Raw genomic sequence first — 27,895 nt, 5'->3', positions numbered from 1 at the left:
GTAGACAACTGGGAAGCAGACTTCCTCAGCAGACACGATCTCCATCCAGGGGAGTGGAGTCTACATCAGGAGGTGTTCAAGGAAATAACAGACCTTTGAGGATTACCCCAAATAGACATGATGCCCTCTCGTCTCAACAAGAAGCTTCGGCGGTATTGTTCCAGGTCAAGGGACCCACAGGCAGTGGCAGTGGACACCCTGGTGTCTCCGTGGGTGTTCCAGTCAGTGTACGTGTTCCCACCACTTCCACTCATCCCAAGAATCCTAAAGCTCATAAGGAAAACAAGGGTTCAAGCGATCCTCATTGCTCCAGACTGGCCGAGAAGTGCTTGGTACCCGGACCTTCTGGATCTACCGCGAGAAGAGCCGAGGCCACTTCCTCTTCAAGAGGACCTGCTGCAACAGGGGCCGTTCGCCTATCAAGACTTACCACGGCTACGTTTGACGGCATGGAGTTTGAACGCCTGATACTAGTTCGCAAGGGCATTCCGAACAAGGTTATTCCTACCCTGATACAAGCTAGGAAAGGAGTTACGGCTAAACATTACCATCGTATTTGGAAAAGATATGTGTCTTGGTGTGAGTCCAAGAAGTTTCCTATGGTGGAGTTTCAACTGGGACGGTTTCTCCTCTTCCTGCAAGCATGGACCTAAGGTTGGGCCTGAGGTTGGGATCAGTAAAGGTCCAGATTTCTGCCCTATCCGTTTTCTTCCAGAAACAATTGGCTGCCCTCCCTGAGGTTCAGACTTTTTTGAAATGAGTCCTGCACATCCAACCTCCCTTTGTACCACCTACGGCGCCATGAGATCTTAACATGGTGTTGCAGTTTCTCCAATCTGACTGGTTTGAGCCTCTACAAGAGGTTGAGGTCAAGTTTCTCACGTGGAAGGCTGTCACTTTGTTGGCCTTAGCTTCTGCTAGACATGTGTCGGAGTTGGGGGCTTTGTCCATGAAGATAGAGCTGAGCTTCGGACACGTCAGCAGTTTTGTCTGCATTTCATATCAACCAACCTATTGTGGTGCCAGTTGCTACTGACTCAATTTCTTCAAAGTCCTTGAATGTTGTAAGGGCTCTGAAGATCTATGTGAAGAGGATTGCTTGTCACAGAAAATCGGACTCTCTGTTTGTCCTGTATGATCCCAAGATAATTGGGTGTCCTGCTTCTAAGCAGACGATCTCTCGCTGGATCAGGTTCACTATCTAGCATGCTTATTCTACGGCAGGATTGCCGTGTCCAGAATCTGTTAAGGCCCACTCTACTCGCAAGGTGGGGTCTTTCTGGGCAGCTGCCCGGGGTGTCTCGGCATTACAACTTTGCAGAGCAGCAACTTGGTCGGGGTCGAACACGTTTGCGAAGTTCTACAAGTTTGATACTTTGACTGAACTTCAGGTCATCAGAGGCCAATCAGTTTTGCAGGAGACTCCGCGCTCTCCCTCCTGTTCTGGGAGCTTTGGTACATCCCCATGGTACTAAATTGGACCCCAGCATCCTCTAGGACATAAGAGAAAATAGGATTTTAATTACCTACCGGTAAATCCTTTTCTCGTAGTCCGTAGAGGATGCTGGGCGCTCGCCCAGTGCTTCGTTTTCCTGCAGCTGTTATCTAGTTCAGTACAACTTTGTTGTTAGTTACGTACTGCGTTATTACTGGGTAAGTAATGTTTCAGTGATTGCTGAGTTTTCAAGCTAGTTAGCTTGATGTGCCTTGTATGTGTGAGCTGGTATGAATCTCGCCACTATCAGTGTATAATCCTTCTATCGAAGATGTCCGTCTCCTCGGGCACAGTTTCTAGACTGAGTCTGGTAGGAGGGGCATAGAGGGAGGAGCCAGCCCACACTCTCAAACTCTTAAAGTGCCAATGGCTCCTGGTGGACTCGTCTATACCCCATGGTACTAATGTGGACCCTAGCATCCTCTACGGACTACGAGAAAATGATTTACCGGAAGGTAATTAAAATCCTATTATTGGCATCACATTTGGGTTCCCAGTATTGCGCTATTTTCATTTACATCAAGACAGTCCCCCCTTTTTTTTTCTCACAAACTCCACATGGTACACCAGATAGACCAATACTTACACCATACTTGCCTACCTGACCCTCTCCATGAGGGAGAAAATGCTCTGCTCCTGGACTTTCCTGGTAATGTATGATTGCCATCACCTGTGGTGAGCTAGGTAATTGATAAGAAAGGTGTTTCACCACAGGTGATGGCAATCATACATTACCAGGAAAGTCCAGGAACAGAGCATTTTCTCCCTCATGGAGAGGGTCAGGTAGGCAAGTATGACTTACACCATACATTGTAGAACACACTACAACAGAGGGGCTGAGCGCGATATAATCACCTGTCTAGAGATAAAAGATGGTTACATTTTTTTGCAAAGTAACAGAGAAACAAACATGAACGTTGCTCCGAAGGTTCTACAGACTCCCACTATATGAGGGAAATTCAGTTCCTTCATTTCAGGTTATTTCCCCCTCCCTAGGTATAGCTCCACTTCTGTATTTCATTTCATTAGAGAACTATGTTGATCCAGATTTATCAACACAGAATTATAGGGGGGAATCCAATTGCGGGTGATGGGTGCGAGCTGCCGTGGTATTGAAACGCGGCAAACGGCACCGCATCTCGTGACTGCTGTCTCCCCTATGGGGCTGCAAACAAAATTGTGCGTGTACCAGGTTCGGCACTAACTCGCGGGTCAGAGATCTTCGCCTGCAATTGGATTACCTTTCGCAGAGTGATTCTTTATCAACTACTGTGTTGTGGAATTCTGCCATGACACTAACAAACACAAGATGATTGTTTGACATGTGAATAGGGGTAACCTTAAGTGGGTCAGTGTATTACATGCACTCAAGCCCTATGCATCTCTCACAGTGTTTTTATGTATTTCATTATTACAGATCTCTGATGGAGTGTTTGAATCTCTCCTGCAATCTGTGCTAGAGTTTGCCAGCAGCCATGTCTTCCAGTGTGATCTCTGCAGCCAGAAAGGGTTTGTCTGTCTGATATGTAATTGTGATGACATTATTTACCCCTTTCAGTTTGACACCACCACCAGGTGAGACATGGGATTACAGAATGCATCAGTGTTTGTCATACTCTGTGGATTAGGTGGCTTAAATCTCCACAAAGGGGAATGATCAGCAGTCTACCTAGTAGCGTAATCAGTTGTTGACCGGTTCTGTGTTGGAGATAGCAATCCATCTATCCTGACACGGAGTACACTGTATTTATTATTTTGTTCCTGAATATCTTTTTCTCTTACGTCCTAGAGGATGCTGCGGACTCCGTAAGGACCATGGGGAATAGACTGGCTCCGCAGGAGACATGGGCACCAAAAAGAACTTTAGCTATGGGTGTGCAATGGCTCCTCCCTCCATGCCCCTCCTCCAGACCTCAGTTTGATACTGTGCCCAGCGGAGACTGGGTGCACTACAGGGAGCTTTACTGAGTTTCTCTGAAAGTAAGAATTTTGTTAGGTTTTTTATTTTCAGGGAGCCCTGCTGGCAACAGGCTCCCTGCATCGTGGGACTGAGGAGAGAGAAGCAGACCTACTTAAATGCTAGGCTCTGCTTCTTAGGTAACTGGACACCATTCGCTCCAGAGGGAGTTGGAACGCAGGTCTCCCCTCGCCGTTGGTCACGGAGCCGCGCCGCCGTCCTCCTCACAGAGCCGGAAGATAGAACCCGGGTGAGTATAAGAAGATAGAAGACTTCAGAGGCGGCAGAAGACTTCAGATCTTCGCTGAGGTAACGCTGCGCGCCATTGCTCCCACACACACCATTTTCTCCACAGCACATCGCTGATAAGTTGGCTCCCCGGACTCTCCCCTGCTGAACACGGTGACAGAGGGTTTTAAAGAAGGGGGGGGCACATTATTTGGCTCAGTTGATATATATATATATAGATATATAGATATATAGATATATAGATATATAGATATATATAGATAGATAGATAGATAGAGATAGATATATCGCTCTATATATCTGGTATTTTTTTTCCAGGGTCATTGGCGCTGGGTGTGTGCTGGCATACTCTCTCTCTGTTTCTCCAAAGGGCCTTGTTGGGGAACTGTCTCCAGATTAGAGATTTCCCTGAGTGTGTGGGGTGTTGGTACGCGTGTGTCGGCATGTCTGAAGCGAAAGACTCTTCTAGGGAGGAGGTGGAGCAAATGAGTGTGGTGTCTCCGTCGGCAACGCCGACACCTGACTGGTTGGATATGTGGAATGTTTTAAATGCAAATGTGAATTTATTACACAAAAGGCTGGACAAAGCGGAGTCCAGGGAATGTACAAGGAGTCAAGCCCTGACTTTCACTATGTCGCAGGGACCGTCTGGGTCTCAAAAGCGCCCACTATCCCAAGTAGTAGACACTGATACCGACACGGATTCTGACTCCAGTGTCGACTACGATGATGCGAAGTTGCAGCCAAGGTTGGCAAAAAGTATTCATTATATGATTATTGCAATAAAAGACGTGTTGCATATAACAGATGACCCCTCTGTACCTGACACGAGGGTCCACATGTTTAAAGAAAAGAAGCCTGAGGTTACTTTTTCCCCTTCACATGAGCTAAACAAGTTGTTTGAAAGGGCTTGGGAAACTCCAGACAAAAAACTGCAGATTCCCAAAAGGATTCTTATGGCGTATCCTTTCCCGGCTAAGGACGGGATACGGTGGGAATCCTCCCCAAGGGTGGACAAAGCGTTGACACGCTTATCCAAGAAGGTAGCGCTGCCATCTCAAAATACCGCAACCCTCAAGGATCCTGCTGATTGCAGGCAGGAAACTACCTTGAAGTCAATTTACACACATACTGGTACGTTACTCAGACCGGCGATAGCGTCGGCTTGGGTTTGTAGCGCTGTTGCAGCATGGACAGATACCTTATCTGCTGATATTGATACGCTGGATAAGGAAACCATTTTATTGACCCTGGGTCATATTAAGGATGCTGTCCTATATATGAGAGATGCTCAGAGAGACGTTGGCCTACTGGGTTCCAGAGCCAACGCTATGGCAATTTCTGCTAGGCGAGCCCTATGGACCCGACAATGGACGGGTGATGCCGACTCGAAGAGGCATATGGAGGTTTTGCCTTACAAGAGTGATGACTTATTTGGGGAAGGTCTCACGGACCTGGTTTCCACAGCTACTGCAGGTAAATCAACTTTTTTGCCTTATGTTTCCTCACAGCCTAAGAAAACGCCTCATTATCAGATGCAGTCCTTTCAGTCGCATAAATCCAAGAGAGTACGGGGATCTTCCTTTCTTGCCAGAGGTAAGGGCAGGGAGAAAAAGCTGCCAACTACAGCTAGTTCCCAGGAGTAGAAGTCCTCCCCGGCTTCTACAAAATCCACCGCATGACGCTGGGGCTCCGCTGAGGGAGTCCGCCCCAGTGGAGGCACGTCTTCGACTTTTCAGCCACGTCTGGGTTCAATCACAGGTGGATCCCTGGGCAATAGACATTGTTTCCCAGGGTTACAAGCTGGAATTCGAAGAGGTGCCTCCTCGCCTGTTTTTCAAATCGGCCCTACCGGCTTCTTCCCCAGAGAGGGAGATAGTTTTAAATGCAATTCAAAAATTGTGTCTTCAACAAGTGGTGGTCAAAGTTCCCCTGCTTCAGCAGGGGATGGGCTATTACTCAACCCTGTTTGTGGTCCCGAAACCGGGCGGTTCGGTCAGACCCATTCTGAATTTAAAATCCTTAAACCTATACCTAAAAAGGTTCAAGTTCAAGATGGAATCGCTCAGAGCGGTCATTGCCAGCCTGGAGGGGGGGGATTATATGGTGTCCCTGGACATAAAGGATGCTTACCTTCATGTTCCCATATATCCTCCTCATCAGGCGTTCCTGAGATTTGCTGTACAGGATTGTCATTACCAATTTCAGACGTTGCCGTTTGGGCTTTCCACGGCCCCGAGGGTTTTCACCAAGGTAATGGCGGAAATGATGGTGCTCCTGCGCAAGCAGGGAGTCACAATTATCCCGTACTTGGACGATCTCCTAATAAAAGCGAGATCAAGAGAGCAGTTGCTGAACAGTGTATCACTCTCTCTGAGGGTGTTGCAGCAGCACGGCTGGATTCTCAATCTCCCAAAGTCACAGTTGGTTCCAACGACCCGTTTGCCCTTCTTAGGCATGATTCTGGATACAGAGCAGAAAAGGGTTTTTCTCCCTAGGGAAAAGACCCAGGAACTCCAGAACATGGTCAGAGACCTGTTGAAGCCGAAAAGGGTGTCGGTGCATCAATGCACTCGAGTTCTGGGGAAGATGGTGGCGTCTTACGAGGCCATTCCATACGGCAGGTTCCATGCAAGGACTTTTCAGTGGGACCTTCTGTACAAATGGTCCGGGTCACATCTACATATTCATCAGATGATCAGCCTGTCCCCCAGGGCCAGGGTATCTCTCCTGTGGTGGCTGCAGAGTGCTCACCTTCTAGAGGGCCGCAAGTTCGGCATTCAGGACTGGGTTCTGGTAACCACGGACGCGAGCCTCCGAGGATGGGGAGCAGTCACACAGGGAAGAAACTTCCAAGGTCTGTGGTCAAGCCAGGAGGCTTGTCTACACATCAACGTACTGGAATTAAGGGCCATATACAACGGCCTTCGTCAAGCGGAGAATTTGCTTTGCGACCTACCGGTTCTGATTCAGTCAGACAACATCACCGCAGTGGCTCATGTAAACCGCCAAGGCGGAACAAAGAGCAGAGTGGCAATGGCAGAAGCTACCAGGATTCTTCGCTGGGCGGAAAATCATGTAAGCGCTCTGACAGCAGTGTTCATTCTGGGAGTGGACAACTGGGAAGCAGACTTCCTCAGCAGACACGATCTACATCCAGGAGAGTGGGGACTTCATCAGGAAGTCTTTGCAGAGACTAGACATGATGGCGTCACGCCTCAACAAGAAGCTTCTGAGGTATTGCGCCAGGTCAAGGGACCCTCAGGCGGTAGCAGTGGACGCCCTGGTGACACTGTGGGTGTTCCAGTCGGTCTATGTGTTCCCTCCTCTTCCTATCATCTCAAAGATATTGAGAATCATAAGACGAAGAGGAGTACAGACAATTCTCATTGTTCCAGATTGGCCTCGAAGGGCCTGGTATCCGGATCTGCAGGAAATGCTCACAGAAGATCCGTGGCCTCTTCCTCTCAGAGAGGACCGGTTGCAACAAGGGCCCTGTCTATTCCAAGACTTACCGCGGCTGCGTTTGACGGCTTGGCGGTTGAACGCCGGATCCTAGCTGAAAAGGGCATTCCGGATGAGGTCATTCCTACTCTGATAAAGGCTAGGAAGGAGGTGACAGCAAAACATTATCCCGTATATGGAGGAAGTATGCGTTTTGGTGTGAGTCCAAGAATGCTCCTCCGGAAGAATTCCATCTGGGCCATTTTCTTCACTTTCTACAGACTGGAGTGAATTTGGGCCTAAAATTAGGCTCCATTAAAGTTCAGATTTCGGCCCTATCCATTTTCTTTCAGAAGGAATTGGCTTCTCTCCCAGAAGTCCAGACTTTTGTGAAGGGAGTGCTGCATATCCAGCCTCCTTTTGTGCCTCCAGTGGCACCATGGGACCTTAACGTGGTGTTGCGGTTCCTTAAGTCTCACTGGTTTGAGCCGCTTGAAACGGTGGACTTAAAGTATCTCACTTGGAAGGTGGTCATGTTGTTGGCCTTGGCATCTGCAAGGCGAGTATCTAAGTTAGCGGCTTTGTCTCACAGAAGCCCCTATCTGATTTTCCATGTGGATAGAGCTGAGTTGCGGACTCGTCTTCAATTTTTGCCTAAGGTGGTTTCCTCTTTTCATATGAACCAACCTATTGTGGTGCCTGTGGCTACGCGGGACTTGGAGGATTCCGAGTCCCTTGATGTGGTCAGGGCATTGAAAATTTATGTAGCCAGAACGGCTCGGGTTAGGAAAACAGAGACACTGTTTGTCCTGTATGCGGCCAAGAAGGTTGGCGCTCCTGCTTCTAAGCAGACTATTGCTCGCTGGATCTGTAATACGATTCAGCAAGCTCATTCTACGGCTGGATTGCCGTTACCAAATTCAGTAAAGGCCCATTCCACTAGGAAGGTGGGCTCTTCTTGGGCGGCTGCCCGAGGCATCTCTGCTTTACAGCTGTGCCGAGCGGCGACTTGGTCGGGTTCAAACACCTTTGCGAAATTCTACAAGTTTGATACCCTGGCTGAGGAGGACCTCATGTTTGCTCATTCAGTGCTGCAGAGTCATCCACATTCTCCCGCCCGTTTTGGAGCTTTGGTATAATCCCCATGGTCCTTACGGAGTCCCCAGCATCCTCTAGGACGTAAGAGAGCATAAGATTTTAAACCTACCGGTAAATCTTTTTCTCCTAGTCCGTAGAGGATGCTGGGCACCCGTCCCAGTGCGGACAAAATTCTGCAAGACTTGTATATAGTTTTGCTTACATAAGGGTTATGTTACAGTTTTGATCAGTCTCGGGCTGATACTGTTTGTTTTCATACTGTTAGTATATTCCATGTTATACGGTGCGGATGGTGTGGGCTGGTATGAATCTTGCCCTTAGATTAACAAAATCCTTCCTCGTACTGTCCGTCTCCTCTGGGCACAGTTTCTCTAACTGAGGTCTGGAGGAGGGGCATGGAGGGAGGAGCCAGTGCACACCCATAGCTAAAGTTCTTTTTGGTGCCCATGTCTCCTGCGGAGCCCGTCTATTCCCCATGGTCCTTACGGAGTCCTCAGCATCCTCTACGGACTAGGAGAAAAAGATTTACCGGTAGGTTTAAAATCTTATTATTATTTTTTTAAATCTCTTTATTTATCACATGAGTAAACAGTTCCTGAATTAGTTTAATACCCACTTTTTTACAGGTCACCTTAATATTTGTGTGGATTTCATAAATTCTGATAACTACTATTCTAGTTTGTGCGTACGTATGTAAATCTTTGTATAACTATGTGAGAACTATTCTTTAGTTGCAGCCATTAAAAAGGAAAAAAAGTTGATTCTTGCACTATTTATATGTTATTGCTAGGGCAACTTACTGTGTGTGATACCTACTGTAGCTGCCCAGCCGATACTGGCGTCCCAGATTGGTATGAGTTTCTTTGCCGTGCCTGTGCATGAGTCATCTTGCTGGAATGTACAGGAGATCTAAAGTGCTTTCTATTTGACTGCTGTAAGAATGCTGCGTTAAACAAAAAAGTTATTTTACTTTATTAAGCTAAATAAAGAGTGATGTGGTTTAAAGGACCAGCACAGAAGCCTGGCTTCAAGGTATGTGGTTAAGGTTACAGTTAACCCTGGTGCTGAAGCCTACACTAGAAACTCAATGGATAGATTAGCTTTGATTAGGCCAGTCCAGTTTGGAGCTACTTAGCTTGAGGGTGCTGAGTCAAAAGAGGGTCATTTATTCACCAGGGACCCACACAAGGAGTTTTGGTCTTTTCCTGCTGGTCCCACAGGTTACAATACCCAGGGTAAATACTGAACATACCTGGATAAATTTGGGTAGTAGACAGACAAGGATTGCAACTGTACCATAATCCAGTGACAAGCAAGTAGACAGGGCAGGCGGCAAACAGAGTAATGGGTAACAGTCGGCAAAAAAGTAATCTGATAAATAAGCTTAGATGGTTGGTGTAAAAGGATTAGGCAAAAGTGCGTAAGCAGAGCAGGTATCTCACGACTAACAGGTAATGGGGTCTATTTATGAAGCAATGAAGAGAGTGGAGAAGTTGTCCATTGCAACCAATCAGCTTCTACGTATAATTTTATAGAATGCACTTTATAAATGTTACCTCAACACTGATTAGTTGCCATGGGCAACTTCTCCACTGGCTCCCTTTCCCACTGTTTTCACTGCTTCATGAATAGACCCCAATGTCACCAGAGCTGAATTATTTAAATACTCGCAACCTGCAGGGCATTGGCTGTGGACAAGAAGTAGTGGTGAGCAGGGACAGCTAAGAAGGTACGAGCATGTCCAGAACAGAAATCTGAACAAACAAGAACACAGAGGGGCAGATGTATTAACCTGGAAAACGCATAGGAAAGTGATAAACGATAAACCAGTGATATGTGCAAGGTGTTAAAGGCACCAGCAATCAGCTCCAATATGTAAATTAGCAGTTAGGACCAGATTGGCTGGTGCCTTTATCACCTTGCACTTATCACTGGTTTATCACTTCCTTATGCCTTCTCCAGGTTAATACATCTGCCCCAGAGTTACTACAAAAGGTCCCAGATTCAAATCCAGCTGAACTGGTAACACACCAGTTCTTTCTACTGCAGACCTATGATAACATGCCTCCAACAGGCCCAAGTGATTCTCCTTGCTGGGCTTCTTTCAAGTCTGCTAAAATAAGTGGCAGCAAAGCCAGCAGGAGCTTTCTCAACTCTCCTTCGACTGCACACCACACCACACAAGCTGGCTTGGGCACATTGCAGGTCAAAGTTGTTGTGTGATCAGGACAAGGATTTATCATCCTTGGAAAGATCAAGGAATCTTGTACTGCTTCTAAAGCACCAGATTCTGGTGACTCTTGGTCCTGGAGGAAGTTAACAAGGCTGAAGTTAAACATGAGGATTCCAACAAGCAGGCACTGTTGATTGTGTAGAGTCTGAGCTTGCAGTGACAATTTGCTTCATAAGAAGTAGAAGAAAGATTGTTTCCTTCTCTTCAGACATTTTATGCATAGGGTTTTAGCCACCACAGTCTTGGAACAATGCGTGCCCCCTGGGAACAATACCTGCTAGGTGAAAAGAGAGGGCGTTCTGGCCCAATTTGGTGTCATTGACTTGGATAAAAAGGGTGTATTAATGGACATTCTCAGCATGGCAGCTAGCCCATCATGTCATCGGCCAACAAGACAAGCCCTGTTAAATCATGTGCCTTTGCATCACCAAGGTTTAGCTTTGCTGGCTTTTGAAGTCATGATCTGTAGATCTTAAGGGATAGTGTGGTTCTATAAGTTCCATTTTAATCTGGACATAATGATTCTAGTCTTATATTTGTTGAGTCTCTGGAAGAAGACCAATGTTGTCCAGCATCCATGCAGACCATTTGCTAGATGGTTTGGAGCGGGACAGCCAGTTCCCCGAAATGTGATGGTACATGCCATCTGATCTGGGAATGTCTCCTGAGTAGTTAGGCTGAGCAGCTGCTTTGGACGGCTACCTGGTCTTTAGTCCACACATTCACCAAGTTTTACGTATTCAATGATTTTGCATCTGCAGAAGCAAGCTTTGGATGGAAGATGCTGGCACTGCAACTCTGAGCATATCCATCTGCAGGCCCATTTTGTGGTTGCCCTCATCTAGTACCATGGGTGGACATTGGACACCCACCATTTACAATCTTTGTATGCTTTTCAACAATGGAGGTTGGCATATTGGATGTGGGAACACCCCCAGGTGTGTGTCTGTCGTGAAAAACCTTTGACTGCCCCTTGTGTAGTGTCAGTCACCTGCCTGTAAACCTTTTACTACACCTTACTAATTTGTGTGGCGACTCTGTTCTTTATTCACCTTGCTAAGGACGCCAGGAGTTATGAAGCTTCTGTCTATCTATCTCTGTGTGCCTGTAGTATGTATGGGTGGATAAAATAATTCAGAATTCAGAAGCCAAATAAATCATTTCTGAAAGAAGTTATGCCCCAACTGTATATTTTTTGTATTTTCCTTATGCTCATTAGATTTATATAGTAATTAGTACATGTGTATAAGCAGAGTGAGGTAAAAAAAAAAAATCCCAGATTTTTAATGATTAACCAAAAAGTCATGGTAAATGCTATAAAAGTACATAGAATACAGTTTATTTTCAATTGGTTCTGAATATATCATCCATATGATGGCCTTCATTCGTGGCACACATTTGTAGTCTATTTCTGAAGTTTTGCATCACTCGGCGGGTCATTTCTGGCGTTATCGTTGCAGATTCTTGTCGAAGCTCACTTTCATTTGTCTGGCCATGTTACCAAGCAGACTTTTCGTTACTGGTCAGAAAACAATCCTCATCAACTTCATTAAAGGCCTCTACACAGCCAATGGGGCCATCTGAAAGGGGTGTCGTATAGAAGATCTACAGTGATTAGATAGACCAGGTCGTATGGTTGACAAGGAAATGGTAGACACAAGAAAGGTTGACACTAGTTTTTTTTTTTTTTTTTTCCGTGTTGTATATTTCATTAACTGTGACCCCAGAGGTGCCTATCTGCATTCTGCAAAGGTTACCATTTTCATTCGTAAACCACGTGGATGGTAAACCAAGCAATAGTTGAAAACAATATGAACCCATCCTGAAAACAAAACAAAACATTTGTGGTGACCATATTGACCTTTTGAACTTGTTGACCTTTTGAACCCGTCGTTCCTAATGGAAAAAAATATATAAAACTGTGTGTAGGCGCTGTTAACTTGCAGTATACTGTTCTTAAATCCTTCAATATTCGTGAGTGGTACACCGGGAAACACACCCTCTTAATTAAGAACTTACATTAGGGATCTCACCCACAGGCCAAACAAGGTCTCTTAACCCCTGATATAATTTCTTCAATATATAATAAAACTGGATAACTTCATAAAAGATGATCACTTACATATTAATTCTGTCACGCGTTCACATAAGGGTATCTTTAGATCGCCCAGGAAACAGCTATTCAGTCTAATGTACGGTCCAAAAAGCTGATGTTTAATATTAAAAAATGATATACAATAAAATCATGAAGATCTCTAACATGTTTCGGTGATTCCTATCCCCTTTATCTTTGCTAAAGGGGATAGGAATCCCCGAAACATGTTCGAGATCTGCCTTTACGCGTAACCAGCTTCAGCAACGATCTTCACCAGTTAATGGTGATTGAGTGAGCAGCGCATATCATCTATACCCTGTTCGTGACTGCAGCCGGACCCAGCAGCAAGTGGAGACCAGCTTCCGCACTAGACTCTGTGTTGTTCTTTCTGTGCTGCAAACTTCGTGATTTTATTGTATATAATTTTTTAATACTAAACATCAGCTTTTTAGACCGTACATTACACTGGACAGCTGTTTCCTGGGGCGATCTAAAGATACCCTTATGTGAACGCATGACAGAATTAATATGTAAGTGATTGTCTTTTATGAAGTTATCCAGTTTTATATTGAAGAAATTATATCGCGGGTTAAAGATACCTTGTTTGGCCTGCGGGTGAGAACCCTAATGTAAGTTCTTAATTAAGAGGGTGTGTTTCCTGGTGTACCACTCACGAATATTGAAGGATTTAAGAACAGTATACTGCACGTGAGCAGTGTCTACACACAGTTTAAAATTTTATTTGCATTAGTGTTCTGTGGAGATTTATAGGTGTTCTCCTTTAAACTGTGTGGCTGCAGTTTACTGGTCAGCACAGAAACCACATTTTGATTCCTGTCGCACCTAATGCCTGTAGACCATATAGTGTCAACCTTTGGACTGTCTAACTAGACTCTCTGGGGTAGATGTATTAACCTGGAGAAGGCATAAGGAAGTGATAAACCAGTGATATGTGCAAGGTGATAAAGGCACCAGCCAATCAGCTCCAATATGTAAATTAACAGTTAGGATCTGATTGGCTGCTGCCTTTATCACCTTGCACATATCACTGGTTTATCACTTCCTTATGCCTTTTCCAGGTTAATACATCTGCCCCACTATCCATAGTCTGGATACCATCTGAAAGCTGAGGCCTGCAAACATCGATCAAGAATCATTAATGAACTGAATACTGCTATACGCCAAGGAATGATATTCTATTTAAAACCAGTTGAACATAAACTGTGTTTCATGCACTTTTAGATTATGTACTAAAATTGTGAATAGTGTTTACCATGCCTTTTTAGTTAACCTTTAAAATGAGGGAGTTGGTTTTTTTTCTCTCTCTCTAACGTCCTAGTGGATACTGGGGACTCCGTAAGGACCATGGGGAATAGACTGGCTCCGCAGGAGACATGGGCACTTTAAGAAAGAATTTAGATTCTGGTGTGCTCTGGCTCCTCCCTCTTTGTCCCTCCTCCAGACCTCAGTTTGAATCTGTGCCCGGACGAGCTGGTTGCTGTTCAGTGAGCTCTCCTGTGCTGTAAGAAAGTATTTTGTTAGGTTTTTTATTTTCAGGGAGCTCTGCTGGCAACAGACTCCCTGCATCGTGGGACAGAGGGGAGAGAAGCAGCCCTACTCTCTGAAGATAGGTCCTGCTTCTTAGGCTACTGGACACCATTAGCTCCAGAGGGATCGTCCGATCCTAGAGCCGCGCCGCCGTCCCCCTCGCAGAGCCGGAAGACAGAAGCCGGGTGAGCATAAGAAGCAAAAAGACTTCGAAATCGGCGGCAGAAGACTCCAGTCTTCACTGAGGTAGCGCACAGCACTGCAGCTGTGCGCCATTGCTCCCACACACACCTCACATACTCCGGTCACTGTAGAGGGTGCAGGGCGCAGGGGGGGGCGCCCTGGGCAGCAATTGGGACCTCTTTGGCAAAAGTACACATATATACAGTTGGGCACTGTATATATGTATGAGCCCCCGCCAAGAAAATGTATATTTAAGCGGGACAGAAGCCCGCCGTCGAGGGGGCGTGGCTTCTTCCTCAGCACTCACCAGCGCCATGTTTTTCTCCACAGCACCGCTGAGAGGAAGCTCCCCAGTCTCTCCCCTGCAGATACACGGTAGAAGAGGGTAAAAAGAGAGGGGGGGGCACATAATTAGGCGCAAAAATCATTATAAACAGCAGCTACTGGGTTAACATTAAGTTACTGTGTTATTCCTGGGTTAATAGCGCTGGGGTGTGTGCTGGCATACTCTCTCTCTGTCTCTCCAAAGGGCCTTGTGGGGGAATTGTCTTCAGATGAGCATTCCCTGAGTGTGTGGTGTGTCGGTACGTGTGTGTCGACATGTCTGAGGTAAAAGGCTCCCCTAAGGAGGAGATGGAGCAAATATGTGTGTGCACAAAAGATTAGAGAACAGACAGGGAATCTACCCATGTCTGTCCCTATGTCGCAGAGACCTTCAGAGTCTCTCAATGATCACTATCCAAAATAATAGACACTGATATCGACACTGAGTCTGACTCCAGTGTCGACTACGATAATGCAAAGTTACAGCCAAAATGGCAGGAAAGTATTCAATATATGATTATTGTAATAAAGGATGATTTGCATATCACTGATGACTCATCTGTCCCTGACACAAGGGTACACATGTTAAGGGGAAGAAAGCTGAGGTAAATTTCCCTCCTCTCATTAAAAAAAAAAAAAAAAAAAAAAAAAAAGCGGGAATCTCCAGACATGAAGCTGCAGCTTCCCACAAAGAATTCTCAGGGAGTATCCTTCCCCTACTAAGGCCAGGATACGATGGGAATCTTCCCCTAGGGTGTCACGTTTGCCCAAAAGGTAGCCCTGACTTAACAGCTATCCTCAGGGATCCTGCAGATAGCGTGCACATTCTGGTACACTACTCAGACCGGCGATTGTGTCGGCATGGGTTTATAGCGCTGTAGCAGCGTGGACAGGTACCTTATCAGCAGAGATTGGGACCCTAGTATGTGTATGTATGTGTGTGTGTGTGTGTGTGTGTGTGTATATGTATATATGTATATATATATATATATATATATATATATATATATATATATATATATATATATATATATATATATATATATAATCTATATATAGATTGTTTTGGAGGCGGCACTCAAAGACTTACACAAATGGTGAAGAAACATCCACGTGTGGATGTTGTTTTAATGCGTGTTACGTTTCGGGGACGTATCCCCTTCCTTAAAGATGCTGTCTTAAGATATATATATATAAAACAGGCCCAAAAAGGCATTAGTCTACTGGGTTCTAGAGTCAACGCTATGTCGATTTCTGCTTGACGTGTCCTGTAGATATGCAATCGACAGGTGATGCCGACTTAAGAGGCATATCGAAGGCTGAGGATTGTGTGGAGAAGGGATCTCGGACCTGATCTCCACAGCTATGGCTGGTAATTCTGATCTTTTGCCTTATATTCCTGCACAGCCTAGGAAAGCACGACATTATCAAATGCAGCCTTTCGATCACAAAGAAACAAGAAAGTCCGAGGTACGTCCTTTCTTGCCAGAGGCAGGGGTAGAGGAAAGAAGCTGCACAACACAGCTAGTTCCCAGGAACAGAAGTCCTCCCCGGCCTCTACAAAATCCACCGCATGTCGCTGGGGCTCCACAGGCGGAGTTAGGCCTGGTGGGGACACGTCTTCGTAATTTCAGCCACAAGTGGGTTCACTCCCTGTTGGATCCCTGGGCAATATTGTGTCTCAGGGATACAAGCTGGACTTTGAGGAGATGCCCCCTCACCGACGGCCCTGCCGGCTTCCCCCCATGAGAGGGAAATAGTGTTAACTGCAATTCACAAATTGTATCTTCAACAGGTGGTGGTCAAGGTTCCCCTCCTTCAACAAGGAGGGGGTTATTATTCGACCATGTTGTAGTCCCGAAACCGGACGGTTCGGTCAGACCCATATTGAATTTAAAATCCCTGAACATATACCTGAAAGGGTTCAAGTTCAAAATGGAATCGCTAAGAGCGGTCATAGCAAGCCTGAAAGGGGGAGATTTTATGGTGTCTCTGGACATAAAGGATGCATACCTTCATGTCCCCGTTTATCCACCTCATCAGGTGTACCTCAGATTTGCGGTACAGGATTGTCATTACCAATTTCAGACGTTGCCGTTTGGTCTCTCCACGGCACCGAGAATCTTCACCAAGGTAATGGCGGAAATGATGATGCTCCTGCGGAAGCAAGGTGTCACAATTATCCCGTACTGGGACGATCTCCTCATAAAAGCGAGATCAAGAGAGCAGTTGCTGAACAGCGTATCACTTTCTCTGGAAGTGTAACGACAACATGGCTGGATTCTAAATATTCCAAAGTCGCAGTTGGTTCCTATGGCTCATCTGCCTTTCCTAGGCATGATTCTAGACAAAAGGGTTTATCTCCCGATAGAGAGAGCTCAGGAGCTCATGATACTGGTCAGGAACCTATTAAAACCAAAACAGGTGTCAGTGCATCACTGCACTAGAGTCCTGGGAAGGATGGTGGCATCATACGAGGCCATTCCCTTTGGCAGGTTCCATGCGAGGACTTTTCAATGGGACTTACGGGACAAGTGGTCCGGATCACATCTTCAGATGCATCGGTTAATCACCCTATCCCCCAGGGCCAGGGTGTCTCTCCTGTGGTGGCTGCAGAGTGCTCATCTTCTTGAGGGCCGCAGATTCGGCATTCAGGATTGGATCCTGGTGACCACGGATGCAAGCCTCCGAGGGTGGGGAGCAGTCACACAGGGAAAAAAGTTCTAAGCTCCGTGGGTAGGTCAGGAGACTTGCCTTCACATCAACATCCTGGAACTAAGGGCCGTATACAACGCCCTACGTCAAGCGGAGACCCTGCTTCGCGACCAACCAGTTCTGATTCAGTCAGAACCCACCAGAATTCTTCGCTGGGCGGAGAATCACGTAAGCGCACTGTCAGCAGTGTTCATCCCGGGAGTGGACAACTGGGAAGCAGACTTCCTCAGCAGGCACGACCTCCACCCAGGAGAGTGGGGACTTCATCAAGAAGTCTTCACGCAGATTGCAAGTCGGTGGGAACTGCCACAGGTGGATATGATGGCATCCCGCCTCAACAAAAAGCTACAAGGTATTGCGCCAGGTCATGAGACCCTCAGGCGATAGATGTGGACGCACTGGTGACACCGTGGGTGTTCCAGTCGGTCTATTTATTTCCTCCTCTTCCTCTCATACCCAAGGTGCTGAGGATAATAAGAAAAAGAGGAGTGCGAACAATCCTCATTGTTCCAGATTGGCCACGAAGGACCTGGTATCCAGATCTGCAAGAAATGCTCACAGAGGACCCGTGGCCTCTTCCTCTAAGACGGGACCTGTTGCAACAGGGGCCCTGTCTGTTCCAAGACTTACCGCGGCTGCGTTAGACGGCATGGCGGTTGAAAGCCGGATCCTAGCAGAAAAGGGCTTTCCGGACGAGGTCATTCCTACGCAAATAAAGGCTAGGAAGGACGTGACAGCTAAACATTATCACCGTATATGGCGAAAATATGTTTCTTGGTGTGAGGCCAGGAATGCTCCTACAGAGGAATTCCAGCTGGGCCGTTTCCTTCACTTCCTACAGTCAGGAGTGACCTGGGGCCTAAAATTGGGTTCCATTAAGGTTCAGATTTCGGCCCTATCCATTTTCTTTCGAAAAGAGTTGGCTTCTCTACCAGAAGTTCAGACATCCTCCTTTTGTGCCTCCAGTGGCACCTTGGGATCTTAACGTGGTGTTAAGTTTCCTGATATCACACTGGTTTGAACCACTTAAAATGGTGGAGTTAAAATATCTCACGTGTAAAGTGGTCATGCTATTAGCCTTGGCTTCGGCTAGGCGTGTGTCAGAATTAGCGGTTTTGTCACATAAAAGCCCCTATCTGGTTTTCCATATGGATGGAGCAGAATTGCGGACCCGTCCACAATTTCTGTCAAAAGTGGTGTCATCTTTTCATATGAACCAACCTATTGTGGTGCCTGTGGCTACTCGTGACTTGGAGGATTCCAAGTTACTTGATGTAGTCAGGGCTTTGAAGGTTTATGTAGCCAGAACGGCTAGAGTCAGGAAAACGGGGTCACTGTTTCTCCTGTATGCATCCAACAAGCTGGGTGCTCCTGCTTCAAAGCAAACTATCGCTCGCTGGATCTGTAACACGACTCAGCAGGCTCATTCTGCGGCTGGATTGCCGCTGCCAAAATCAGTTAAAGCCCATTCCACTAGGAAGGTGGGCTCTTCTTGGGCGGCTGCCCGACGGGTCTCGGCATTACAACTATGCCGAGCTGCTACTTGGTCAGGTTCAAACACTTTTGCAAAGTTCTACAAGTTTGATACCCTGGCTGAGGAGGACCTATTGTTTGCTCAATCGGTGCTGCAGAGTCATCCGCACTCTCCCGCCCGTTTGGGAGCTTTGGTATAATCCCCATGGTCCTTACGGAGTCCCCAGCATCCACTAGGACGTTAGAGAAAATAAGATTTTACTTACCGGTAAATCTATTTCTCGTAGTCCGTAGTGGATGATGGGCGCCCGTCCCAAGTGCGGACTTTTTTTGCAATACTTGTATATAGTTATTGCTGCAATAAGGGCTATGTTATTGTTGCATCAGGGTTGAACTGATGCTCTGTTGTTGTTCATACTGTTGACTGGGTAAGTTTATCACAAGTTATACGGTGTGATTGGTGTGGCTGGTTTGAGTCTTGCCCTGGATTTCCAAAATCCTTTCCTTGTACTGTCAGCTCTTCCGGGCACAGTTTCTCTAACTGAGGTCTGGAGGAGGGACATAGAGGGAGGAGCCAGAGCACACCAGAATCTAAATTCTTTCTTAAAGTGCCCATGTCTCCTGCGGAGCCCGTCTTTTCCCCATGGTGCTTACGGAGTCCCCAGCATCCACTACGGACTACGAGAAATAGATTTACCGGTAAGTAAAATCTTATTTTTTGCCTCACCCTGTATTATGTATCATGATAAATATAGATGAGCGCGTTTGGATTTACTCGGTTCTTAACGCCATAATTGACGCAAGTTCGGGTTTTCCGGATTTTTCTTATTGACTGTCCAAAACACGTGACATCCTTGAGCCAATAAGATGCCGTTTTGAGATCCGAGTAAAACCGGACCCGCTCATTTCTAATGATAAATCTCTTTATTGTTATTTCTGGTCCTGTAAATAAAAAAAAATTAAACATATAGGGCGGTATTCAATTCTTATATCTCGCCCGATCGCCCATCTAAAGTGATGGGATATCGCGGGGTGATATTCAATTGTTCTTTTTTCTATCGTGCTGATCACGCTCGTTTGTGTCTTGTTAAGCTGCGTAGATTGGCTAAACCAGACTAAACTAATGAGCGCGATGCAAAAAGTCCTATTTGAGCTCTCAAACAGGTCACTTTTCCATAATTTCCGGGGGGAAGCAAGCTGAAATAATGATAGCGCTCCTGTTGGCAGAAACAATTGAATAGCTGCCAGCGCACGTGCATGGGTGCAGGGAGGGGAATTGGGAACAATTGAATACCGCTTATAGAGTAAATATTTGATATTTGTAAACTATGTAGACATTTTGCTAATTGAATGAAAATAACTATGGACAGAATCTTGAACTCTTCCAGTCCTATTTTTGCTTGTTTAAGGCACTTATAATAAACTATATTATTTTAATGTGCTGCCTGTCACTTAAAAACAAAGAAACAAGTTATTTTTACCCTTGCCTATATATTTTAGTATATGTAGTGTGAAAACCATGAAGGGGATAAAGGGGATAAATTCAGCACCTGATTTTTTTATTTTTATATATTTTTTTTTTTTTTATTCAAATCAATTTTCTGTCCTGAGTAATATGTCCTCATCTGAGTGAGCAGAATCTGCAACCTTGTATCCTCCACTAGATGACTGTACTTCTCTCTTTTAGATGTGGCGACTGTAAAGCAGTCTTCCATAGACCATGCAAAATAGCAAGCAGGCCATGTCCACGATGTCTCCAGAGGAAGAAGTGCCAGGATCAGCGTGTGAAGAAATGAACAACAGTTTACACTCTCCGCCATAGTTTGCACAACCCCTTGTTTTGCAATTTGCACACAATCTCCCATAATGGCCATCTTTGACTGAACTATTTCCTGACATTGAAGAATCTCTGATAATTATTAATGTATGTAGACTATGTATATTTTGTACATATATCCCACTGACTCACAGAGATGCTTAACTGGATGTAGTCCATTGTACACAAGGTGTGTACGCTTTAATCGCAAAAAGTGTGTGGTTCTCCAGACGGTAAGCTTTTAACTGACTGGCACGTAGTGTCTTGTTCTGCAAGATCATATGAAGGGCTCATTTTGGTACTAGCTGCCTGGATCTTTCATCTCCCTGTATTTTACAAATATATGTATATCTAGTCTTCCATTAATCAAACCAGTCATTGCCAAGAAATAAGCTTCCTCCCAGTCACCATTCAAAGCCATGGAGTGTCTGTTCACAGAGGAATCTTCTCCTTTACACTAGTTTTGGATATGACAGTGATTTTTATTATTATTTTTGCTGCAAAAACATTTCTAAATTAAGGTATTTTTGTACCTAATCATTCAGAGTGTTTCTACATAGAGCTGATAATTGTATTTTACCTGATCTTGTGCCTTCTGTTCACTAACAATGTTCAGCCTTTGTCCTCTGGGTATCTTTAAACTATAACTTCATCACCATCATACCATCAGCAAACACAAACTGTCTCACAGCAGGAGGCCTAAATTGTTAATGGACCTGGTGCAGACAAAGAAAGGAAATGTTTATGTAGGCAATCATGCAGGACCGAACTTACTCATGCAGTCATGATTATGCATAGAACCATTATTTTACTTTTCTGTAACCGCTGTTAAATTTATATTTAGCTAAACATAAATAAGTAGCACAGTCTGTACAACAGTTCACATCAGTATGCTTCTAATCTAGTCAGCACTATAGAAATATATGCACCGTGCTCACTCTCCATACCAGCAGGTTTCTGATTGGGTGGCAGTGGTGCTGGTATTCTGAAATGGGTGCCATATAAATAATGTACAGATGGAGCCATGCTAATCGTGGCTCCGTCTGTGGCGCCAGCCGCCACGTTGGGGTGGGGGTGGGGGGCGTCTGTGTGCTCCCGGTGTGACTGGGCGGACGGATCGCCTAGTCACGCCGGGAGCGCTCGTATGCGATGGAGCCGCCTCAGATGAGTGCGGCTCCGTCTGTAAACATTGGAATATGCACTGTGGTAGCTGGTAAAAGTGGGTGTGATATGACTGCTCTGCAATCAGTAGGTTGACACCAGAAGGTCAGCAGGGTCATTAGGCCGCATTTAGGTCGATGCGTTCAAAGGGTCGACACTGACCATGTTGACGTGCTTTTTTAGCAAATTTTAGCCTAAACATTAAAAATCATCAAAAAAACACATGTTGACATTTTTGTGTTGACGTGGTCAATGCCGACCTTTTGAATGTCGCCCCGTTGACCTAAATGCATGTCGACATGTACTGTACACTGTCGATCAAATGATCCTGACATAGTAGTGCCTGTTGACCTGATTGTTGGCCAAGTTGACCAGTCATCCAGCTGCCGGTAAAGGTGGCGTACAGAGGATGCACAGTGTTTGTAAAGGAATACATCAGCCACTGCTGGCATGATTGTGGCCCTGGGGCTGGAAAGGTTTTTTTTTTTATACATTTATTTCCCTGGGATATGTAGTTCCTTACTGCTGCCCCATTTATTTATAGATAATACTTTGTAATGGTTTCTCCTGACTGAGCACTGCTGCAAACTGGGAAATCTGGAAACTGATGCTGTTTATTCCTCAAATAACAATGTAAATCAATGTATGTGCCAAATGTTTACTAATGTTTTCTGTATTCTATTTTATTATACTGTTAATAATTATGTTTATTTTAGCTCTTGTTTTATTTGTTCTTGCAATAAATGAGATTTTAAATCTTCGGCTATGGAGAGCAAGGGATGAGTATGTGTGTAAAGATGACATTACAGTGTGGTACATTCCTTTCGTTTAGACCCCAGAGTAGAAGTATGTAGGAGAGTTCTCCTGTTGGGGATGCACTCAATTTACCTACAATCAAAATCCTGACAACCATTGACCTATTGTACAAATAATGAAATGGTCAAAATACCGACATTACAAATGTGGACATGGTCAAAATACCGACATTACAAATGTGGACACGGTCAAACACAGGAGTTTGAGCAGGCCTGAGACAGAGCGAGAGCGTGCTGTCTCAGGGTCTAGGTTCAGTTTGACAAGGTCATACAGACGGAAAATGTTATTTACATTTAGTCGGAGCATCTGTATAACATGGTCATCAGCAAATGTGTTATCGTTTAAACGCACACTACAAAAACAACCCATGGCCAGCCTACGCGGAACATGTACAACCTGCTTACCCTGTAGTTTTTCCTGGCCTGGGTTTATTGTAGCCTCATGGAGCAGTGTCAGGTATCCCCCAGCAAACAAGACAGCAGTATTACACACAGTAGCAGCCATTTCAGATTGAGAGTGGTGAAAAATGTGTTGGGGCCCCTTTTAAAGGTCCAAAAAATCAGGTGTGACTAATGTAGAATTGGCAACACATGTAAACACGCTTCTCAAAAGCAGGTCTATTTTTTTTTTTAGGCTTTTTGTACGATTAGTATTTTTTCACGGACGCACGTGCATTTTCACGGTAGAGATTTCAAATACGAATGTTTAGTAAATGACCGTGTTCCATTCCTAAACAGCCGCGTTTGACCGATGGTGTATTCATTCGTATTTTTTTTATTGGACTTCCAAAAAAATACGAATGCCCTCATCACTGCCGTGATTTGAGTTTAGTAAATTCCCGAGATGACACTTTGAAGAAAAAACACCATCTCGGTCAAAATCGGGAGCTTAGTAAATTTCCCCCCTGGTGTAGAATGTCGGTGAGTGAGGCAAATGTGTGCCTACTACAGTGATGTTTATGCCAATGTGCGTCTATACAAGCGTCACAAGATGTGTGTACAAGTTTACATGTTTGTAAGGATACGACCGATTGTCATGGAAACTAAGGGGTCTATTTACTAAGCCTTGGATGGAGATAAAGGACTAGTGGTGGCACGGCCGACACTGCGGAGATGCGGCGTTGGGGTAGTGATGCTGGTGCTGGAGCCTCAAGACAGCGTCTCTTGGGTGGCCTCGTTGCCACACTAACCGAGCCCTGTGATGGGCGCCTTAGTGTAGGTGGATTTGCCGAAGAAGAACCTGTGTGATAAGATAATCATTAACATTTTGTGTTTCTATGTGTTTGCAGAATATGTGTATACAGTTAAATCTTACCGGCATTGCCACCATCTGCATCTCTTGGCAGTGTTGACTGTGGTCTGGCTGTGCTGCTTCTCTGGCGTACTGTAGAAATATGAAGAATGTCCTTATGAACATACTATTTTGGTGATATTTTTTCCCAAATTCCTTATTGTGATGTTAACATATGTGGTACTTGATGAGAATTAAACTAAACGATGCTTATGCTTTTATGCCTGACGTCATTGGGTTGGTATTCTTTAATTTTGCATAAATTATGACAAAAATACAATACACAAAGGCGCATAATGCAAACAATTATACTACTTAAAAACAAAACGTTGTAGCTTGACACAACCACAATATTGCACGCTAAGGTCTCAATTTTGCAAAATAATAATAAAACACTAGTCAAAAATATCTTGGCAAAATTTGAAACATCACAACCAAATATGCATTCAAAAACACATCAAGCACACAAAGGGCAACCCATAACAACACACAATAATCATAAATGATATGAAATGTATTTCCAAAAAACCTTTGTTTCAAAAATTAAACTTTAAAAGCATGAAAACACACCTACAAACATTTACTTTTGACTTACAACACCAGAAAAACTCCAAGGCAACCAGTAAGATTTTTTTTAATTAAAAAAAAAAAAAAAAAAAAGAACATCAGGCCTGGCCAACCTGTGGCTCTCCAGATGTAGTTAAACTACACATCCCAGCATGCCCTGCCACAGTTTTAGCATTCCCTAATAGCAAAACTGTGGCAAGGCATGATGGGACTTGTAGTTTCACAACAGCTGGAGAGCCACAGGTTGGCCAGGCCTGCACTACATCACCAACACATTACAAGAATGAACAAACTGACAACCACAATTAGCTAGAAGACATTTCAGACAACTAAGGACAAAGCACACATGTTTAAATTGTTTATAAGTAAACATAAATAACTCACCATCCTGCCTTGGCAGATCCGAATCCCGGACATGAGTGGCACCAACCACTTCTTGCGGAATGAGTGCACGCACAGGCTCCTCCCAATCTCGGTAAGATGCACGGAAGGGGTGTTCACCCCCGGTTTGGCGGGCCGATTTAGCCTCCTTGGCCATCTTCGCCTTGACACGGCGCTTTGTCGTAAAAACGCTTATGGCACGTGTCCTCGGTCCGCCTCACCACACCCTCACTATTCACAGCCGCAACAACCTTCCCACACAGAACACTCTTCCTGCGGGACGACACCTTTGCAGCATCATGGCCAAACAACTGCCGATGATGCCTCATCAGCTCCCGCACCAAAGCCATATTTTCAGCATAGCTAAATTTGACATTGCGGCCAGTTTTTGTAGTGGTGCGTGGCTGCGGAGCCACAACACCATCACTATCACTGGAGGCCGCAGCAGCAGCCACCCCCTCCTCCTCACTAACCTCCACCTCACTCACCTCCTCCCTCTCACTCATCTCCTCCACCTCACTCACCTCCTCCCTCTCACTCACCTCTGACTGGGACATAATCAGGACAAACAACAAATAACACTGAGAAAAAAAAAACAGTAAACACACTCCTCCACTACCACTACACACCACACACCAAACACACACACACTCACTCACTCACAATGACAATAGACGTTAACTAAAAAACAATGACAAAAAAGTAAACAAACTTTTAAATAACTACACAACAAGTATGACAAGACTACTTACACACACACACAGTACAGCACTCAACAATCGCAAATAAGCTCCTCAAATCCTCCACAAACTCCAAACAACTCTCCAACTCCTAACACACCTTCCTCTCACCACTCCACTAGCTAAACCCACGAGGTGCTGACGGTTTGGGGCGTTTTTATAGTAATGTGCACAGACACTCCTCCATCACGAATCAAACCAATCACGGACGAGTGACAAAAACGAAACTTAGGAAAAAAACGCATCCGTGAACGGACAAACACTGCCGTAACCAAAATGTGACGCAGTCGTAAAAAAACCTCATAACACGGCCGCAAAACAACTAAATCGGCCGCATTCTACCTTACAAAACTACGAATGACATCGGAAAACACGGAAAAAAAAATACGACAGCTTAGTAAATTAGTCGTAATAAATTCAAAAAGATCCACAATTACACATTCGATGTCATTCGTGATGAATCTCCCTCCAAATCGGTACAAGTACGAATTTTAGTAAATATACCCCCATGTGTACAATTCTAAAAGGGTTGGGTACTGTAGGCAAGTATACTAACCCTCTCCCCCCTACTTCCCTAACCCACTCTACCTGCAGCTTAACCCTAACTGTCCCCCTTTAGTGCCTAACTCTAGCGTATCCCTTAGTGCCTAACCCTCCCTTCATAGTGCCTTGTCCGAGCACCGGGATGCCAGCTACATCACTTTATAAAATATACATGCCCATACATATAACCTTTTACTCACTGCCTAGAGACCTGTTTCCAATTCAGCATACATATGTCATGTCACAGGTACAGTGCAGTCCTTCTGACCTCATTCTCCCATGCGGTTCTTTCAAATAGTTTAGCAGGACATGGTAATGAGTGTAGATTTGCACACAGATAATTGTATATTGCATTTACTGTCTCCAGCAGAGGTCAGTGAAATATATGTTAAGTGTTGTATAGGAAAAGTATGTACCAATTGCATAGTAAACATTAATACTTTACATGCACATTGTGGTAAAATGTTAAATACTGTGCACATCAAACCCATCTATTTATCCGATTTTACATAAAATTTACAGGCCCAATCTTTGAGAGCTGCCCGGCCACCATGAAATAGCTATATAGTTGTGTTATGGCGAGACCCCTTTGTGGTAATATGGGTTTCCACTGTGCTGGCAGGAGCTCAGCCAGAGAAAATATGTGAAAGTAATACTACTGTCTACTACCACAGATACTCTCATCAAGCCTATGAAACTATACAATGAATTAAATTGTTTTTCACACCGGCTGCCACTAGATGGAACCCGATGGAGTAATTGAATTGGCGCCGACATTTCTTCTTGCAGTCCCCAGAAAAGTGGCTAAATGGCACTTATTGCATCGTGCCCAGAACTTATTCGGGTTTATCCATTTTACGTGGCTAAACCTGGCACTTCTGGGCACAAATGGCGCGTTAACAAAAAAATTGACTAGTGCCCCCTGATCTTCCACCACTTTAGACAGGAGATCAGGCACGTGTGTGTGCACATAAACAATTAAATTACACCCATAAAATTATACCTTTAAAACATAACCTGGATGAAAGTACTGCTGAATTCAGAAACCTGAAAGTCATGTGGCAAATAGACTGTGGCGGCACCATAATAGCTCCAAGGTCCGGAGTGACTGCCCACTGTTCGGCCCAGGAGTCTCCATACTTTTAATGGACCTTCTCTGGCAAGATGAGTCACATAGGGGGAAGAGTTATCAAACCTTCTAAAGAGAACGTGTTGATTATGTTTTACCGGCGGTGGGGTCCCGGCCGCAGAATGCCGGCGGGGGGGGGGGGGGGGCAATAATGCCCCTTGCGGGCCTGGTGGCAAGTTGTGCTTGCCACATGTTCTATTCCCACTCTATGGGTGTCGTGGACACCCATGAGTGGGCATAGTCCCTTTTTGTCGGCATGCCGACTATCAAGTTTGCGAGGCTTCAGGATGTACGTGGAGGTATTGTGACTGGCGGTCTCCTGACTACATCCCAAGAGAACATATGTAGGCATTCCCCAAATTCTAGCTATCATTTTAAAGAATGTGCTAGATAAATGATAGCTAAAATGTGATGAATTGCTATGTGCAACACATACACTTGTTCTCTTGGGAAGGTTTGATAAATCTACCATCATAGTGTGTCTTCTCATTGCTACTTTTTGCCCAACCACTAAAGCTGGAACTCTTCAGCTGGATCCAACTAAAAAGTCTACTGCAACTGTAGTTCTCAAAAGCTGTCACCCTCCATTTGCTATACAGAAACTCCACTCGTTAATTCACCTTAATCCCTTGGAATTA

The 27,895-nt window shown here is 45.0% G+C and overlaps 1 protein-coding gene across 3 annotated transcripts in view; it reads left to right on the top strand.

The window, feature by feature from the left end:
- The window catches only part of PLEKHM1 (pleckstrin homology and RUN domain containing M1), a 44,794-nt gene extending 22,242 nt beyond the window's left edge, over positions 1 to 22,552 (top strand). For all 3 annotated transcript variants that reach the window (XM_063958879.1, XM_063958878.1, XM_063958880.1), the window contains exons 11-12: positions 2,913 to 3,070; positions 20,502 to 22,552. In XM_063958879.1, coding sequence (XP_063814949.1) covers positions 2,913 to 3,070; positions 20,502 to 20,610 — 267 coding nt within the window. In that variant the 3' untranslated portion in view covers positions 20,611 to 22,552. The remainder of the gene's footprint in view (positions 1 to 2,912; positions 3,071 to 20,501) is intronic.
- Positions 22,553 to 27,895: the final 5,343 nt, after the last annotated feature.

The sequence above is a fragment of the Pseudophryne corroboree genome, chromosome 3 (genome assembly GCF_028390025.1).
Source record: "Pseudophryne corroboree isolate aPseCor3 chromosome 3, aPseCor3.hap2, whole genome shotgun sequence".
NCBI lineage: Eukaryota > Metazoa > Chordata > Amphibia > Anura > Myobatrachidae > Pseudophryne > Pseudophryne corroboree.
Note: the sequence above shows the minus strand (reverse complement) of the source record. Positions and strands in the feature narration are given on the sequence as shown.